Source organism: Pezoporus wallicus, unplaced genomic scaffold (genome assembly GCF_028554395.1).
Source record: "Pezoporus wallicus isolate ANWC-B61680 ecotype Strahan unplaced genomic scaffold, APGP_CSIRO_Pwel_v1 contig_13865, whole genome shotgun sequence".
Lineage (NCBI taxonomy): Eukaryota > Metazoa > Chordata > Aves > Psittaciformes > Psittacidae > Pezoporus > Pezoporus wallicus.
Genome location: NW_026640128.1, coordinates 492,698 through 512,580, shown reverse-complemented (window position 1 = coordinate 512,580; position 19,883 = coordinate 492,698). Strand labels below are relative to the sequence as shown.

Below are 19,883 nucleotides of genomic sequence, written 5' to 3'. Positions count from 1 at the left end.
ACCTACCACCCCCCAGAATTAATGGGAAATATCCACAGCAATATTTCTTAGGAAGCAAAGCAGGAAGGCAACAAATCGGGGAATTAAGGTAGAGCAGAAGCAAGTGTATTCCAAAACCAAGCAACTAAACAAATGTCTTTCAATATCATCATCTGCATCCGAGACCTTGCTAGATCCCTGACATTACCTTTCCAGTCCCATTGCTGGGGGCTCACTGGAGAGCATGTAAATCCCCAGTGCTAATTCCTCAAAGCAGGGCACAATCCTGACCGATGCGAGCACCACACTTCAACCCAGATGGTTTTGAGCTGCAGCTTCTTGTCATACCCATTAAATTAACACTAACAGGACAAAGATCTCTTTCTGTCTGCCCCTGTTGAGCTGGAGCTCACTTTCCTCAAAGCTCTACCTTTGCCCTTTACTCAACAGTGCAATTAATGAAAGAGCTGAGGATGAGGCAAGCAGAGGTCAGCTTCAGCTGCCAGCATCCTCCTTCACCCCTGATGCTCTGTAAATGGCACATGGGATGTTCCCCCTGGACTGGAACCACCAGTGACCAGAACAAGTTTCTCTGGCAGTGAAGGGCTCAAATACAATTCAGTGCATTCAATAGATTTGGATTTTGTTTGCTTTGTTTTTAATAAAGTAACTGCATCATTTCAAAATGTTTTTCATTCTCCTGAGGAACAGCATCATTTTAAACAGGGTTTCTTTGGGTTAACCTGAACCCCTGGATCTCAGCTCTGTGTGAACCCCACTGCGCGGGGCGCGCCGGGGCTGAGGCACGGCAGCGTTTTAAGCTGTTCTGATTCATTCCCCTACATTTCCTTCCAGGAGGAAGATTAAGCAAGAGAAGAGGCATTTCTCGAACTGAAGCAGTTTGACAGGAAGAGTTGGATGCAGATCCTCACAAAGTGCTCTACAAAGGGAAAGGGAAGCATTTGCAGCCTTTGCAGCTGCTTCATTACAGGCAGAGCTGTTTGCTCATCTAATAACAACAAATCACACAGCCTTAAAGGTTTCCCTTGTCACTCGCTTCTCATTTTGCCCAAGTGCAGTTGCAGATTTTAATCTAAGCTTTCCTGCTGAGCTCTCTGGGAAGTTTCATTGTCAACAAAGTAAAAGAAACCTGGAAACTGCTCCTTGCTTTATTTCCCAGGACAAGAAAGTTTGGATTTTTCTTCTTAACTTACAATAACAATCATGTCTTTCCTGCATGGTTTTGTTAGAATGCAAAGTACTATTAGTGAGACCAATACCCCAAGGTAAAATATGGGCAAGGACAAATGTGCTAGACTTTAGTGCTTACTTAATTCAAGCCTTCCTGAAAGGTTTATTGCACCACAATAATAAATTCAGGAGTTATTTACAGCTGAGTTCAGATTCCTTAGAACAAAACAATCACCTTCTTTACCCCAGACTGGTCTGGGTTGGAAGGGACCTTAAAGTTCCTCCAGCTCCAACCCCTGCCACGGGCAGGGACCTCTTCCACTGGAGCAGCTTGCTCCAAGCCCCTGTGTCCAACCTGGCCTTGAACACTGCCAGGGATGGGGCAGCCACAGCTTCTCTGGGCACCCTGTGCCAGCGCCTCAGCACCCTCACAGGGAAGAGCTTCTGCCTAAGAGCTCATCTCAGTCTCCCCTCTGGCAGGTTAAAGCCATTCCCCCTGGCCTGTCCTTGCAGGCCCTTGTCCAAAGCCCCTCTCTAGGCTTCTCATGCAGAGCACTAAAGGTAGACATGCACCTTTTGTAGCTAAAAGGTGTATAAATGACATTTTAAAGTTCACTAAGGAGTTGTGTTACTTTACCAGTTAAATCTCAGCATTGTCACTGACTGGCATGACGCTTTCAAGTATAAATAATCTCGGAGGAGTTCAATCATTGGCACAGAAGTTAGAGAAGTAAAACTCCTCAATATACAATACTTGTGGTACTCACAGACATGACATGGGTGGTTAGATGTATGTACTGCAATAAAGCTTCACTCAGAGTAGCCTCCAAGCACTGCTGGCAGTAACTGGTACCCATGAAGTCTTGCACTAGCAGGCATGGCCTTTCCTCTGCACAATGGGGTTTCCATGGATTGCTGCACCCATCACAGTGCTGCCACCAGCAAACTCTCCTTACTCTTACCCAACAGCATGGCCTTATAGAACCAGAATTCCACCACCAGCAATGCAGGTGCTGCTGCTGTGATGGATGTAGCAAGGTGAGAAAACAACTTCACATCTCTCCCTCTCAGAAAGCAGAGCATTGCTCTGTGAACAGGGCCAGGGCAGACACACAGAACACACACCTTACTTGGATTAATGGTGAAGAACTTTCCAAGCAACCCACACACGAACTTACCCCTTGGCTTCCTTGAAACTGGATTACTGGTTTTGATGTCACAGCATCCTATAAAAACAAGTGGGAAAAAAAAGAAGACATTACCTTAGAGAAAGTTAAAGCTCCAACATCCACTGCCAAAACCCACTCACTGCAGTTGTCACCTGCGCTTTTCACTTGCCTGTTTTTAATGGAAAAAGCTTTGGGGAAGTATATTCCAAGCAAAAAAAAAACATATACCAAAAAATGCTGAAATAGTGAATTGGACCTAGAAAAAAGGATAAACCTGTAACATCCCCAATGGTCCCTCCTGTCAGCTCTGAGATGACACCTGATGGGCAACACCAAGTTCCCTCCTGCTCCACCTTTCCGGCAGGGAGCAGCTCAGCTGTGTAAGCTGCAAGTTAAACAGTGGATATTTGAGGGGAAATCTGTTCCAGCTGTAGGGCCGAGGAGCCTTTCAGCATGTTTTTTTTCCAGCAGAAAGCTGGCAGTCCATTGCAAAAGCAAACTGCAGCTTCATTGCAAAATCCTGCTGCTCCCTTGCCCATTTCAACCGTCAGCCTCTCCCTCCATCCTCACAGACTCCTGCAAGCTCCAAACCCCCTCGAATCCACTAAGCTTTTACTTCTTGCATTCCAGGTGGATTGTGGCTGCGTTGGGTTTATTTCCTAAAGTCACATAAACCATTCCAAGGCACGCTAAGAGACACCCTCCTGCAGCACAAGGAAATGCTCCACCGGGTGGGAAAACTGAGCATGGATCCCACTGGGAAGCCTCCCAAAGGGCCAGAAGAATTGATGAGTAGGTTGAAACGTCGTTGAGAAGTGACTGTGTTGCCACATCTATAGGAGAGACTTTTCAATAGGGAAAAACACCAAGAAGGGCTGAGGAGACAAAGTCCATTGTCCTTTTCCTATCGTATATCCTGACATGAGAAAGCATCACACCAGCTCCCATAGGATTACAGAAACACATTTGGCAGCCCAAGAGTTAATGGCTTGCAAGCCCATTGAGTTTATCATCTCTCATAAAACCCCTTTCAAGGATCTAAGCCACGACACGCTGACATGAACAAAGAAAGAAATATATTTCCTAGCAGGAAAACATCCGTGGAGCCCAGATGAGTAAGCTCATACCGAGACACAGGCTTCAGAGCCTTTTCAGAGCCCATCCAATGCGATTTAACAGCTCTGCCTCACACCCTAAATAGTTACTAGATATTTATGGCAGTGAGTAAAGCAAGAATATGCTTGAAGGCGACAGCACCCGCTCTGTGCTGTACAGCGAGTTTTATAGACCCGAAACAACCTTTATAAAGAAACAATAAACAACATCTTGCTCTTCGTACAGAGATGCCTGGATTCCTGGAGTGCCACGACACCGCATACCACAGCGCGCTGTTCAGAGCCAGCGCTGCGCTCACGGTGTCAGCGCGCGCTGCGCGGCGCGGCCAGCAATCCACATGAACATACCGGAGCAAAGAGGCGTTTGAAACAGCGAAAGAATGGGGATTTGGAAGAGGAAAACTCCACAAAACTCCACGGGGATCTTGTCCAGCTCATTACAGATCTGGGAGGTGCTGCAGTTCCAGCTGGGAAATGACTTCAGCACAATAAGAGGGTAACACAGAGCACAGCAAGGGGAGTAGCGAGGTGATAACAGCACACAAGTACAGGCTTTAGCCACAGAACCCGTCAATTCCCTGATCACAGACAGAATGGCTCAAAGGTAAATGTGCAAGCTCCAACTTTAACGTGGATTCAGTGGCAAACTTGAGCTTTATCTCCTTGAACCTTCAAAACATTCCTAGGCTCCTGAGCTATCAGTGCCTGGGGACCGCTGGAATTGGTGACCTGCTCCATAGGAACAGCATCACTCCCACCACGATCCACAGAAGGGATCCCAGGGAATAGCTGGATGCTGGAGAGTTGTTGCACTGTCTGAATTTCCACTTTTAGGGAGAGGAGAGGAAGGCTCTTGGCTCCTCGGCAACACCACCTTGTACCTGCACAGGCATTGCTTCCCTTCTGCTCATGCCTGATGCCTTGGCTACCGGTTGGTTGACAGTGCTGATGGAAGAGGAAACATGCAAGACCCAAACCCAATTCAGGATGTGATTTGATGAACAAGGGTTCAGTGCATCTTTGGTAAATCAAGGCTGCTGCTGAAACCTCTCCCCTGCGTTCAACTAAGGCAGATCTGAGCAGCGGGGCCACCTGCACAGCCCCACCAGCCTCCAGCTAACACATCCCAGCTCTATTCCTCCACGAGACTCTCTGTATTGAAGAACAGCTCCTGGGAGCAGCTGAGGATAAAAACAAACCGAACAGTTCAAGTGTTCTGAACAAGCTGCTGGCAGGGCAGCAGGCACCAGATGTTCACCTCTGTGCTTAACACACTCATCCATCACAGTGACAGTGATGCTGGAGAGGTCCAAGCAGCGTGGGACCGGAGATATGCCACTGCCATGCAGGAATAAAGAACTCTGCAGTGCTGTGCATACCAGGAGCAAGCAAAGCCCCTCTGAACACACCTGATACACACAGGTTATCCCTGCTGGGTGCTCGCTACCACCTCCTGACGCAGGACTGAGGGGCTGGCAAATCCCTGCCAGGACTCTGCCACCTCCTGCAGTGGATCTGCAAGAAAAGAGCATCGAGGCTTCCTCCCACCTCACTGCAAGAGAGCATGAACAGACTGGGGAGCCCTTCCTGCACTGCCACTGCTCCAAAGCTCCACAGGAGTAACTGCCAAAGGCACATCCACGCCGCAGATGTGCGGCTGCACTCGTGTGGAGATCTACCTAAAAGTCAATTGCCAGCCTCAGCAACATTACCTGCCCCTCAGACAGGGCCTGAATAGACTCTGGTTATGTCCAGTGATAACCCAGCACTCTTCTCCATAAAACTTCATTTATGTGCTCTCTGGAAGGAGCATTTCCCTGCTTCTGTGCCCAGTTCAGTGCCTGCCCCAGCTCCTGCTGGACTCTTTGGGCACACGAGCCTTCACACAAAGCTCCGGCTCTGGGATGCCAACTGGAATCAAAGCGCACAGACCCAGCTCCAGATACCGTAACGTTACTGCAGAAGTCATGAGATCAAACCAAAAAGCCACTCATGCCCACAGCTCCCACAAACCCATTTGGCTTTTATTAGCATAGTGTTACGCTCATCAGCCTGGAGCTTTCCATGCTAGAGGGGAGCTTGTAACCTTTGCTATGGGCTCCAAGAGGTGGTGGCAATGCACAAACAGCTCCTCACACTGAAATACTCCACATATGGCACATGGAAGCCTGAGTAAAGAGCAGGAGAAACAAGAAAGTGTTGACAAAACACCCAAGAATTGAACGGATTTCATTAGTTTTGCATTATTGGGTATGAGCAAAGCTGACCTGAGGTTTTAAAAACCTATAGTGGAAAAGCTGGATGGGATCCCTCTGCAGAGGAGCAGGAATGCCATTTGAAATCCTGAGGTCAAGTAAGCAGTTGGAAACGTCCCCGTTTCTTCAGGGAAACACAGAGCATTCAGGAAAATGTTGTTTCGAGAAGCCCTGTTCTGCATTTACTGGAATTTATACTGGAGGCAGTGTCCTATGGAAAATATTTGTCTATACATAGGATTTGCCTGGGGTTTTGACTGGTGTATTTGCCTGTTTTCTTGACTGCTAAAGAGTCCAAACGTGGAGCAGAGCAAATGAAAGCTTCCCCTTATTTCTGTGGGAACAAGGGAATGATTTCCAGAATGTAACACTTGAAATTAGTAGCAAGAATTCCAATAAATATACATAGAAACCATCAAATCCTGCTGCCCCCCCCCTTGGCACGAGCAGGGCACTTTGGACACTCACGTGCAGTCCCAGCTGGGTAAAGCTGCTGCAGCTCAGAAACCAGATGCAAAACTGAGGACAAACAGAACTCATTTCAAATCCATACATCTCAGACTTGCCCAAACCCAAAGTTCCTCTTTACGGCTTTGGTTATGACTGGTTCATGTTTCTGGTGCCCACGCAGTGGGGTCCAAATGCAGGCAAACTCCCTCCCCTGCTTCCTCCAGCTTCTCAGCACAACTGGGCAAAGGCTGACAAGGAAAGGGTTAGATCCCAATCCGGGAGGATGCTTGGTTTGAGCAGACCTGGCTGCAGACCTGAGCAGAGCTTCAGGGTTTCATTTAGTTTTAAATACACCACCTACATCCTGCAACGTCCAACAGAGCAAACCCAAAGCAAGTATATCCAGTGTGTCGTTGTGACAGGCACGCAAGAGACGCCTCCGAGTCCCAAAGTTCATTAGTAGCAAGATATATAAACCCCAGGGGAAACAAATACCTTTGAATATAGCCACAACTTCCAGGGCCTGTGTGTGAAGCTTCCTGGCAGTCATTAGCCAAAGCTGGCCCAGGAGAGAAGCACTGCGCATTAGGTAGAGACAAAAAGACTTCTCCCAAGACATTCCACTCTTTCAAGGCCTGCATTTGCCTCCCACCAGAAACACAGCAGTAAGAAGCCTCCTGCATATTCTTTTTTTGTGTCACATCTATTACTTATGGAATCAAACCACTGTCTGCCTGCAACACAACTTCCATCTGCAACTGAAGGCCTCCCAGCGAGCTCTTTTGACGCTGAGGACACAGACTGAGATGGAGCGAGCCTGCTGAGACCTGACAATTACAGTTTTGCCATTCAAACAGAACACTGTCGGGGAGGGAGCCTTGGAAAGGCCACGTAAATCCACAGCTACTGAAGCAAAGTAGCTTTCGACTCAAGAGAGGTGCCAGCAGCCACAGGGACAAGGGGCAGGAACATCTGCTCCTCAGTCGACATCACCCTGGTTGTGACTTCCATGAGCAAAGAACAAAACCACCTCTTTCTGAACCCACCACTCTTCTACCCCATTTCCCCTCCTCAGCATTGAAAACAAGCATTTATGTGGGGCAGAAGCACAAATCGTTCTTTAGAAGGTGCTTTTGATGAAGGTTTAGGAGCTGGAGACTTCCCAATGACTCTGGGAACTGGCTTATCGCTTTCCTAATACACATTAATGGCTGCAGATTGTCACTGCAGCATTAAAGCACCTACAACTCCCAGGCAGAACACAGAGCAAGCAGCAATAAAATGCTCAAGAGCTCTTAATGTCAGCCAGAAAGGCCAAGCTGTGCATTTGAAAGTGTTTAATTGCTAAGCTGCAAAATACACATTGGCTTCCCTGGTGCTAACTGCATCATAGGAAGCGCCTACTCCAGCACAAAAGCAGCTTCCTCGGGAGTTCACCTTTCCAGGCTCAAAATGCAGCAATTCCTGATAAAACAGGAAAGAAGTGTTACTAAAAACATCAGTTAAACCCCCCAAAACCTCCTGTCATTACTGAAAGTGTGGCTGAGTTACAGGACTTCAGCATTCACAGGAAGCAGTGTGAGCACAGCATCATAACAGCATCCGAGCATCAAAGATACTGTCCCACTTGAGACACCCTGGGTGGAAACACGGAGTAAGACACACGAGTAAGTTAAAGAAATGGAACAACCCCCCCCAAAACACAAGTGTAGAATAATCAGAAAGCTTTGTGCCCGCAATGTAAAGCAGAGCCTCGGCCCCAGCATGGCCAACAGCTTGTATCAGCAAAGCAGAAAGCAATTAAAGTCCCCTGTCATCAAGATGCCACCCCACAGGCCCGAGAGCTGAGCTGGCCATGGAGCCCGTTCTCTCACACATGCCTGGACCTCCTGAGCTCAAAAGAGCCTCCTGAGTAAAACCCAATGTATCCATCAATCGGTTTCTTCGCTGTAGGATTCATTTGGAAACTTTAAACTGCAAGAACAGAGCCCCAGGCAGCGACACAGGGCAGGGAGGAACCCTTCCTGCCCAGCACTGTGAGACACAGGCCAGGGAGCTTTCTGTAAAGAACTAGGGGACAGGAGGGAGAAATAGCACCTATGGGAGCAAACTGGCTCCCCAGCACTCAAGGGAGCAGAGGCTGACCTGAGGGTTGGGCACAAACCACCCAGCTCCTCAAACCCATCCTTCTCCTTCCCTTGTCCCAGGTAGGAAGCTCCCTCCACAGCACTGAACAACCCACGCAGAGCTCACCCCCATCGTGTCTGACACCAAGGGCAGCTGAAGTTTTATGCTCCAGCCCAGTGAAATCTGCTTGTTTCATCTTGGTAACATCAAGTCCAACTTCCCGGCCGTGCTTCACAGGAGTCTTTGCTTCCCAGCGCAGAACTAAAGGATGGGGGTTTGCTGATCCTGGCTTTGCAAAAAGAAACCTTTAAGCCTCCAAAGCACAGGTACCTCTGACACAAAGCACGCTGCTCTGATCCCCCCTAGCACCAGACCACCCGTCCCATGAAGGTGGCTCTGGGGAAGGAGCTCCTGCTCACTGCATAGGCTGAAAACTCCCAGGACAAACCACACGCTGCTCCCATCATCAGGCCAAGGTGTTTGGCCAGCACGAGGCACAGTAGTTTTCCACTGGGAAGGGAAGCCACACAGATGCCTTTTAGGCAAAGCCTTTCAGGAAGAAAATTAAAGGGATGCTCAATTCCTTGGAGGAATAATTAAGGTACTGTGACTTGGTACAGAGTCGCTGTAGAGCAGGAGACCTTGGCTGGCCATAGGAGAACCTGGCTACAGCAGAGCAGCACCAACTCCTCCCCAGGAGCAGGAACCACCAAAAGACTTCTTGCAATCCCTGTATCTCCATGGCAATACAAACAAATGGAGTAACTCCCTCTCCTGAGCACCAAGATGGATACAGAATTGATCTGTGGTAAGTATGAACACACACACATGATCAGAAATGGCCACAAATGATGTTGCAAGGATGCAATGGTCTGCCCCCAAAGAAAATACAGCCTTTGCTTTTGTAGACAACAAACCTGGGACTTCAGAGGACACGGAAGAGTTATATCTACCTGTCGGCAGCAAAGGGCTCACCTGTTAGGGGACAGGTTACTGCAGAGAGAGACACTGCAAAGAGAACAATCTCTGGGGACAGATACAGCCATAGCCTAGCTCATTTTAAGAGCCACACACTTCTAAATACAGAGTGGTCTGTGTTGGAAGGGACCTTAAAGCTCCTCCAGCTCCAACAACTGCCACAGGCAGGGACCCCTTCCACTGGAGCAGCTTGCTCCAAGCCCCTGTGTCCAACCTGGCCTTGAACAGTGCCAGGGATGGGGCACTGCAGACTCCCAGTGGCCTGCCGGTGACTGGATCCCACTTCTGCTACTTCCAGGACTCCCAGCTCAGGTCGATGCCATGGGTACCAGGTGGCTGCAGGTCTCCACCTGGCCAGAGCTGGAAACCAGTCCAAATCCACACCCTGGAGTCAAAGGGAGCGTGCATTGGGAGAAACAGGAGAAGAGAAAGGTGGGTCTATGGCATCACGGCCCCTGGCTCCCAATTAATCCACCACAGTTACACATCTTCAGCACTGATGCAGAAGCCTCATTTGGGAATCCAGGTTTGGAGCCTCTGAGCACGTTTCCCAGTGGAACAGCACTCTTTTCTTATGCTGTGTTTTTCATCTCTGCTTTTCCAGGGAGCTGAGGGAGACCCACTCATTAAATCCTGCAAGAGAAGCAGTAACCAGAAAGTCTCCGCTCTTTGTGCCTGACACCAACTGCCACGAGCGCTTAAAGGATGATTATGTGCAGTTTGATCCCACCAACTTCCCTATTACCAAGGCAGGGCTACTCAGTGGGGTTTGCGTCAGGAAATAACTCCCATGACTTCCAAAGGCTTGGGAAGGAAAGGCTTTTTTTTGAGAAAGAAAACCCTTCACATCCCCGTGCAGCTTTCAGTATCCAGTACAACTGCTCGTAGTCTGGTCATCAATTAGGAAGCACTAGGAGCTCAGAAACCACTGTGCCCCTTGTCAGTGCAGTAACACAGGAGGTTTCCTTCTCTCCTCAGTGTTTCAACACAATTCTCTCATCTCTCTGAAAAGGAAGTTTCATTTGGGGTTCCTGGTGGTCCCAAAAGGCTGTTCCAGACCCTCACTGAAACCCAGAGCCAGGAGCCCTCACACCTATTGAGTTTCATCAGTCACCATTGCATGCCTGAATCAAAACTGTCCACTCAGACCCCCTTACCTTTATCTCAGGCTCTTGTCCTGCTCTCCCCAAGACAGAGTTCAAGTCCCTCTTCCCCACAGGCATGCTGGGAAGCAGCACAATTGCACACAAACAGCTATTTTTACCACCTTTTTCCTGAAGGGACTTTTGCTTCTGGAACTCAGACTAAAAGCAATGGAAGGTAAATCCGGGAAAGCATAAACCAAGCTGAAACCCCAGTTCCCAAAGCACTCGTACAAAGATAACGCTGTGCTGGCAAATCCAGTGCAACACATTGAAGCACAAATCTTAGAAACAAGTTCCTTTGTTTTGCTACTTACAAGGAATTGTCTGGAGGGGGGAAGTTAAATGGTGGGTATCTTTCAGCAATGCTATATCTGTTCCCAGAGACTGGAAGCTAAAGAGAGGGCAGGAAAACGGAAGGCAAATATTGGGATTTCTAAAGCGCAAGCAAAGCCTCAGCCTTGTGTGCTTGCACACGTGGATCTGCCTGGAAGCCCTGTTTGCAACAAGAAACTCCTCCAAAGACAGCTCCTGCTCTTCCTAGAGACTGGAAATCCCAGAAAGTGGAATAATTCAATATTCTCTTAAGAAAAGAGCTCCAGCATCTGCAGCATTTACACTACCAGCCAATGGAGAGAGACCCCAGTCTGGCAAGAATCCCATCAAACATCCATGCTCCAAGTCCCACGGCAGCCACCTCCTGCAGGCAGCACTGCTTGGTTCTGAGCAGAATTTACTGCAGCTCTTGGGAAACTGGGAAAGGGCTGAGGAAAAAACCCAAACCAAACCCCAACTGTCTGAAGGCAACGGAATCCTCCAAACCTGCCAACTCTGGGAAGGGTGAACAGCAGCTCCGGTTTTCCCTAAAGGCTTTCCTCCAACAGTTTTGGGAGCCAAGAGTCCTGAAGGGGTTTTAGGTGTTCTCAGATGAATGCTTTAAAGGCCATTCCTCCAGCAGAAGATCCCTTGAATGAAGGCTTCAGTGCTTCCTCCGAAAGGAGATGGAACTTCCAGCTACCCAGCACCTCCATCCCTGACCCTTCCCACCCTCAATGGGTTCCGATTTGAGCCATGGGTACAACTGAACAGTGTGGTCTCCATAAGCTTCACTGAATTTAAGTCCCATGAATGCCAGAATGCCCAAGAACTCCACTATTGCTCGGCAGCTCAAAGAGAGGAGGAAGGCTTCTCTGAAGTTACACCAGGTGGGTTGCACAAAGCGCTCTGCCTCAAACATCAAGCACCCCTCTGATAACAGCCTTACCACAGTGCTGAATGAGCCAGAACTCAGCCAGAGAGCACGTGTGCAATCACTTCCAGCTCCCACTTTCCTGTACTCATCACCCATCTGAGTGTTAAGCCATCTTTCCTTCACCCATCAGGTTAAGGAGGAGGGAGAAGGTGGTTATTCACAGCTAGAACCTGCCTGTGCACAGGCTGACTGCAAACACGCACTGAGAGCTTGTGGGGAAAACCTTTCCCTTTGACATCTTGGGCATCATGTGTAACAAACAGACAATCCACCTCCTCACACTCATCGAGGTAACGTTGCTTTTACAGCCAAGGTATTATTCCCAGCTCTGATGTCAGGCTGCTCACGTAGAGCAAGAGGAGACATTTCATGTGTTAAATTCAAGCCAGCGACAGCGGGTTGCAACTTATAAAACAGGAACAGTGAACTATCAGAAGCTGACAGTTGTTTCTGACCTAGTTTTAACTGGAGAACAGTCAAAGAGCCGAAAAGACTGAGGCGAGGCTGAAGGTGCTGAAATTCCAGTACTGGAGCTTGAAGTGCTGGGGAACAGGATGAGAGCAGGAGCCCTCAGACATTCAAACACCCAACGGAGCAAGGAGCTGAAGGCTCAAGAGCTTTAGTCCAATGTCAAGTGACCCTTTGGGGAGGAGGGAGGCGAGGGTTTAAGCAAGACAGTGATGAAGTAACGGGCCTTGCAGGCCCTCCTCAGCATCACGCTGAATGGTGGCTACAGGGCAGCGAGAGGCCAAGGCTGGGAGGGGGGAACCACGTTGTGAAGCGCAGGAAGGAATCATTTAAAACGTGCATTTTGGAAGCACTTCAGTGGCTTTTCATCCAGGAACCCACACGTGCTGTCAAACAGCAGAGAACTCAAACCCCTTTACAGGTGAGCAAGAAGAGCTCCACTCTGCTGCTCAACGTCCCTCCACGCACTGGCTTTAAGCCTCACTAAGCAGCAGCACGTTGCTGGCCTGACATGTCAGACTTTTAAATACCCTTTGTACCCAGAGCAGCGTTTCCAGGCTGTTAGGAACAAGGGGGGGGAGCTGGTTTCCATGATTCCGAGACGGATGTTCTGTCTGTTTGCATTTTAGCTCCAAAACCCCACCTGTCAGTAAAAGAAGCCATAAAGCCCCTGAGCAGCGCTGTGAAGGGCAGCTCTGACGGCATCAGCACTGTTGGCCATTCTGAGTGCAGTACTTATCAGCCAGGGTAAACAGGAGGGACTACCAGTTAATGAACAACACAACCCCGAGGCTGGACTGGAAAGAGCACTCTCCCCACTGCAATCTTGTCAGGAAAATACAGCAGTTCTGACCCAGCGAATCTGCTTACCAAAGTCTAATTCATTTTAGGGCATATCAAGACACCAGGGCTGATTCACTTGCTTATGTGCTCATAAAATGGCTTAAAGGAGCTGCTGAAGCATCACTGCGATCCTTATCTTCCACACAGCTTTACTACTTTTCTTGCAAGAGGAAAAAAAAAGAAAACATATAGAGCAGCAATTTGGAGATGAGATTGAGGAACCCGTTCAACCATCTCGGAGCACACACACTGCTGAGCCCAGGAAAACAAGCCCGGACCAGTTCTCTCCTTGTGCCCAACTCTATCCTATTGTCACTTGCAGGGAAGCGTAATTATTGGGCTGTCACAGTTCTACTTAAGGCGATTTTCACATGTTCCTCAGGGAGCCAGAGCCAGCCCTGCTGGAGGAAGTGAGGACAAACCAGAGGCAGCAGAGCCTGGATCCTAAAGGAACCCCAGAGAAATCCAACCACCCCTTCCCCCCCACCAGACAGATCAACCTCAAAAGCCAAAGCAGGATGCTCAGACAGGGCTTCTTTTGGCCTTCAAGCAAAGACTGGAGCTCCAGACCAGGACTCTGGGCACACAACCCAACAGGGTTCGACAGGGACATGAATGAAGTTTCCTATCAACATCACGGGGGGGTGAGTGATAAAGTCACCACAAACACCTGGGTTTTTCTGTTCCCAAGGGAAGATGTGCAACACAAACCCAGCTGAAGGCATGGAGCAAGACAAGCCCACTGCGTTCTCTAACCTCACGTGTTCCACACCCTCTGCAGACACCTCTGCAAACGTTCCAGCCCCAGCAAATCCCACAAGCGAACATCACAAACGGGCCAATAAGAACAGCAAAGCCATGAAGAGATCCTGGCCCCAGAGCTGTGCAAAGACTCCCCAGCCCCACGGATTCCATCCATGGAGACAGAGAATCTCTCCTGCCGGAGAGGGTGAGTGGTGGCGTTAACCCAGCTCCTACATGCAAAAGCAGTGGTGGGACCACTGAGCCGGCTCTGAATTGTCTCACCAGAGGTTTTGGTCTAAATATAATAACCCTGCAAGTTCTCGTTAACTGAAAGGTTTTGCTTCCTTAACTGAGCCCATCTGAGGTTAGAATAAAAGTGTGCTGCTTCTGCCATCAGCGGCCATACAGTTTAGTCTTAATGACAAGTAAAAGGTCTTTACAGGGAGTTAAATGGCCTTAATCGTAAGAGGGAGCTAAAACGCGCACATACGTTAGCTACATCCCCAGTGCAGACTGCAGAGACCCAGCAGGAAGGTCATGGAAACACCTTCCACTGCAACACCAAACCTTCCGGGTACAAAATCTGGTTTTCCTTCATGTTATAGAACCCAAAAAGAAAGTCTCCTCGCCTGTAACACAGTGACCACCACTGTACCACTGTAATGCATTAAGGACAAAGTCCTTAATTAAATCATAAATGATTTCAGAATCAGGCCTCTCGATTGGCCAGGGGTTTGAATAACACCACGTTCCGTGTCAACGTGCACATTTCAAACCCAGCCAAGATCTATTTCTAAAGACCAACCAAAAAGCCATTCCTTACTAGAGCTGCGTTTTGGAATTCTCCCTCAGCACGGAGCTGCTCCTCCACTCCAGCCTGGCAGAACTGGTTTATCACAATGCTCTTGCTCGGCTGCATCGCTGGCCTTTGCAAAACCACCCTTTCTTTCTGGAGTACAGACAAGGGTCAGCAGCCATCCCTCTGCGTGCCAGACCACCTCCAAGGTGCACGGAACCCCAGAGCCACCCTCACCTCTTCAGTGGCTACAGGGAACATGGGCCCCACTGAGGCACTTCAGGTCTTAAAGCAGGAAAAGCAAAGAGAAGCACCAGCAGCTTCCCTACCTTAGCATGAAGAGCACAAGTGCACTGGCAACTAAAGGCTCTTTGAATTACTGACTAGAACAAAGAGGAGGAAGCAGAGCCAAGGACAGGACCACCACACTCCCATCAAACCCAGCTGCCCTGTGAGCTCTGAAAGCACCTCTGAACAGGAACTGGGCAGCAGAGCTCCTACGCGCTTCTTAGGAGACTATTTATGGGAGCAGAAGTTGTTAATTCTGTGAGGAGCAGCAGGAGAGGTCACGGTTGGGGCTTCAGCCCTGGAAGCACCCACAGGTGCCACCAGCATTTGCAGAAACCTATTTTAGTGACGTAGGAAGGCTGGGTTCAGAGCAAAGCCCTGCTCAGCCCAGCCTGCTGCAGCATCACACACACATGGAGAGACCCTGCGAGAGCGGCTGTTCCACTCTCTGACCTGCCCCAACCTCTTCCCAGCTCCAGTCATTTTATAGCAGTTTCATTCTGAATCACACGTTGACGCCTCGGTTCTGGGCCCGTGTTAAAGCCCCACGAGTCAGGGAGTTACTGAGTTGCTGGGACCTAATGAGGCCACACACCTCGGGCAGTGTCAGACGCGCAGGGAGCAGCTTCAAAGGCCCAGCAGAGCTCACGCTCTCCCTGTGAGCAAGGGCTGCTCCCTCCCCAGCCTGCTGCGGGGAAGGTGAGCCCAGGAGGAGCCGACCCACTCCCTTCCATGGCTCCCAAGGCACCATTTCCTCTTGCCCAAGCTCAGGCTGGGTGGAAAATCTGCTTCCTCACTCCTCCGCCCATGCCTGGCTCGGAACCCTGGATCCAAAAGGAATGGAAGAACTTACTCTCAGCTCCCTGCAGAGGTGAAGCCACGGCTCTAGCAACAGCATCACCTCCAGCAGCAGGCAGGAACGGGAGCAGAGGGCTGATACACAGGCAGGGATGCACGGAGAAGTTGGAACTGCAGCTTGGGCTCTTTGCACACCAGGATTTCTTGCTGTTCTGATGCACTGAAGCCTTTTAAATTTCATGGCTTTGCAAGTTAATGATGAGTTGGGAACATTATTTCCTTTCACCGATTTATCCACAATACACTTTGCTATAGAGCAGGAGCTTTGTTTCCAGCACCAGGTGAAGAGCCTCAGCTCAGGTTTAGACACTACTTTCTGCACAAGCCAATGCTTCCTCTGGCAGTTAATGCTGCTGAAGCCTGTCCTACCTGCTGGTCACAGTAAGATGAACGTCATCTGGGTGCATGTCATTATCAGCTTCTCTGAGCATCACAGAGAAACTCAGACTTAGCAAACACAGACCAAGCCTCCTGGTCACTGTAAATACAGCCACATCCACAGTGCTGAGGACCTGCCAGTGTAAGAAAGCTGCCGGCTGAAGTGAAGCACAGTAGTTGCAGTCAATTAAATACCCAACAAACACTCTTACTTTGTGGATTATCGAGTTCTTTATTTCTAAAAGGTGTGCCTAGTCACTGCTGCTGGCCCTGACTGCCCACGAGACATCTTCCCAGCAGATGCTTCTCACTGCAAAAACCAGGGAGAGATTTATCTCCAGCCATCAGTGGTTTGTGTTTGCTTTCGTCTGCCCATCACCGAATGGCAGAACCCTGCTCATCCACACACAGATTCTCTCAGAAGAGAGCAAAATGGTGGCAAAGGAGCTTAAAAAGCCTCCCAAATTCTTCCCTTGGTCCCTTCTTTCTCAGGGACTGGGAAAGACAGAAACAGCCTATTTGATTTTCTCATAGAAACCAGGAGCCAAAACCAACTGAAATCAGCGCTGGAGCTGGAAAGGTACAACAAAACTCACACAAACATCAAGTCTAGACACTGAAATGTGGAAATATGATTCAAATAACCACAACTGGCACATAATGTATTGATTGCAGCCCATCATGGAACAGGCCCTCAGCGGGTAAGAATAAAGAAAAAAGATTAAATTAGCCTCTTCCACCTCAGTTATAGAAAATATGGATCCTTTGGGCATAGTGATATGGATTCTTCCATCCTGATGGGCTTCTAAGTAACGCATTGGCTCTTCCTAAATAATGACAATTAGCACAAGCTCTCCTGACAGCACTGGTGCTGCAGGACAGAGCTGCCTGGGCCTCAGGTGCTGCTCTTGTCAAAGCAAGAACCTATCAGCTCAACGATGGAGGTCACCAAATAGCCAAGCCAAGTAGTCAAGAGGATGTTTGTACTGATGAAATCTAAATACTACAAAGGTTTAGCAGCTCCCTGACTTCAGGAAGCGTCACTTGCTAAACGCCGCCACACATGGACGTGAACCTAAAGCAGAACGTTTGTGTCTGCCATGAAAGCCCAGCACCATGGTCTAGACTTGGCTCAAGCCTTTGCTCACAGTGCTATGCACAGATTGCCCCTCAGGACACTGTCTCCAGATCGGCCTGCTTTCCTGCCCAGGCCATGCCCAGAGCCTCCCAGGATGCTCGCAGGCTCCGCATGGAAGAAGGAAGAGGAACTGGTGGTGGAGGCTGGCCTGAAAAGAATGACAATGAAGTAAAAGATCCTGGTTTTCCATGACAGCCTTGGGCTAAAGCAATCTCTCCTGTGTAACCAAAGGCAAGCAAAGTCCTGCTGCACAGAGGGAGTGCAGAGGGTTAACTGCCATGAGGCTGTACCAGATCAGGGAAGCCTCAAGGCGGGTGGAGGTGGGCAGCTAAGTCAAGCCCTCCACACAAGCAGTGACCTCTTTCTGAGTTGAGCAAATGCTTGTTTCTTTAAATTGAAGGGGCACAAGTCCAAGGTAAAGAAAGGAGAGACCCAGCGCTCGGAGAAGTGTTTTTTCTGGGCTGCCTTTTCACTGCAGCAAAGGACTGGAGTTCAGAAACCTGCTCTCCCAGCGCAGCAGTGACAGACACCCTGCAAAGAGCTGCTCAGGGGGTCTGCAGGCTCCTTGCTTTATAAATTAGGGAAAGCCCCCTAACAAAACAACCCATAGCCCCCAGTCAAAAGGCAAGAGTGGGTTACCCCGGTGTGCAAAAGTCGCCTTAAGTGCATGGGATGTTTCCAAGCAACACATGAGCTACTATAGAAAACTCTTATCAGCAAATCCAAGCTCCTTTCTTGGATAATGCATCTAGGTCAAGCTAAGGCACGCTGAATGCAGAACCTGGTTTTGGTGCTGTCTCCTCCGTATCCACCCTGTATAAAATATTAGCATCGTTCAGGTTATCAGGCTTTCCTTTATTATTAGCATGAAGCTCACTCCAGATAATGGCTTCTCCAGACACAGCATTAACCTTAATTATTCAGAGGTAACTTGATCTCAACCTTCCTGACATTACAGTGCTGAGCTGAGGACCACTCTTCCCCCCCTCAACTTCTCCACTCCTTCCCCCCAAACCAAGCCAGTGTGTTACAGGACTGTGCTCCCAAATGAGGGTATCTGGTCCAGGATCCCAGACACACGGTGCCCCTTCAACATCTACCTAAACCCGTGCAGCCACTCCATCCATTCAAATGCATTCTCTTGTGCATTAGCAGCAAAACCACTAAGTCAGCCAAAACGTATTCTTCTCCCATGGATTAGCTGGCACAAATCAGCACGGGAGTGACGCATGCAGTCTGTCCCTTCCCGTTTTCAACATGCACAAACCCCAGGGATTTGGAGACGCTGCACAAGTTCATGCTTACAAGTTGGAGGCAGAGCAATCGTTTGAGATGTGTAAATTGCTGAGGAGATAACACCTTGGATTCCTAACCTCAAATGCTTTTACAGACCTTCCCCTCCCTCCCCGGTGATAAAGGCTCTTCTGCTGTCCCAACAGTCGGCACCATGCAAGGGAACTATTTCAACAGCCACCATCCCTCTGCCAAGCAGCGCGATGACAAAACCCAACTGAACAGGCCAGAGCACTTCACACAGCTCAGGAGAAAACCTGCTGCTGGAGGATCAGCCAGGGGCTCCTCGCTGGGAGCTGCTGCCCCATGGCGAGGAGGGACTCGGGCAGCACAGCCTGCCCAGGGAAGAGGTCACTGGGAGATAGGCTGCTCCGAGGGGATGCGCCTGCACCCTGTGCTGGGTCGGACAGGCTGCAGACAGCAGCAAACCCCAGCACTGTACCAGCTTGCCTTGCTCCCTTTGCTGCTGTTGCAGTGGAATAAGAAACCAACTCTAGAAAAAAGGAGGAGCAAGGGTTTAGTCTTGCTGGCAATGAATACAGTCACCGGGATCCAGCTGCTGGAGCCACTGATAGGAGTGCCAGAACACTCCACTTGCCTATCTTTAACAAAACACCACAACCTCGCCTCAAAAAGAACCTCAAGGGTTAATGTGCAGCCTCACTGCCCCAGCACTGCTCCAAAGCAGTTCTTCACAGCCAAACTCAACTCCTCCAATTAATGCTGCTTACAATTTGGTGATAAGCAGCAGATCAGGTTTGAAGAACAGCACTGAGGATTCTGTCAGAAGCGTCCTATGTTCCCTTGGCACAGCACCCATTAGAACTACTTCTCCAGCCTGCTACCACCAGTATAAAAGAAAAGAGCAGAATGGGTTTCTAATTTGCCACCAAATCCCATAGCAACTGTACGTCACTTCAGCTGGAAATTACAGACAATTCTTTCCCGTGCAATTTGAAAACTAGAGAGATGAATCTATAATTTGAGCAGATCCAAATGGTACAGGGCTGAGAGAAAAAGCTACCCTAAATAATTAAAAGGAAACTGCCACAGGCCAAAACATTCCTCATGCACAACGTTAAACCGTCCCTTTGTCCCCTTCCTTCACATGGGAGGTGCCACATTCAGGTCAACATTAAGACCATTTAGCAGGAGTTTAGCAGTTCAGTGTGTTCTGCATATCCTGTCCCATTTCTGCTGATGGGGAGGAGATGTACGTGTACAAAGAGCTTCCTCTCCAGCAGCCTCCTCTGATTCATGCAGTCATGTCACCGACTCATGCTCCCGATGTCGTAATAGCTTCAATTTTGACGGACTACAGCATCAGTGAATTAATAGGACAGGAAAAAACAGGTTACAGGAAAGGAGGAATGATGCAAAAAGCTTGAAGATAATTCAATGAGTTTTGATTCGAAAGCC

At 49.2% G+C, this 19,883-nt stretch overlaps 1 protein-coding gene across 1 annotated transcript in view; it reads right to left on the bottom strand.

The window, feature by feature from the left end:
- The window catches only part of ELL (elongation factor for RNA polymerase II), a 47,399-nt gene that overhangs the window by 23,538 nt on the left and 3,978 nt on the right, over positions 1-19,883 (bottom strand). Inside the window, exon 2 of the mRNA XM_057417478.1 lies at positions 2,349-2,396. Within this exon, the coding sequence (XP_057273461.1) occupies positions 2,349-2,396 (48 nt within the window). The remainder of the gene's footprint in view (positions 1-2,348; positions 2,397-19,883) is intronic.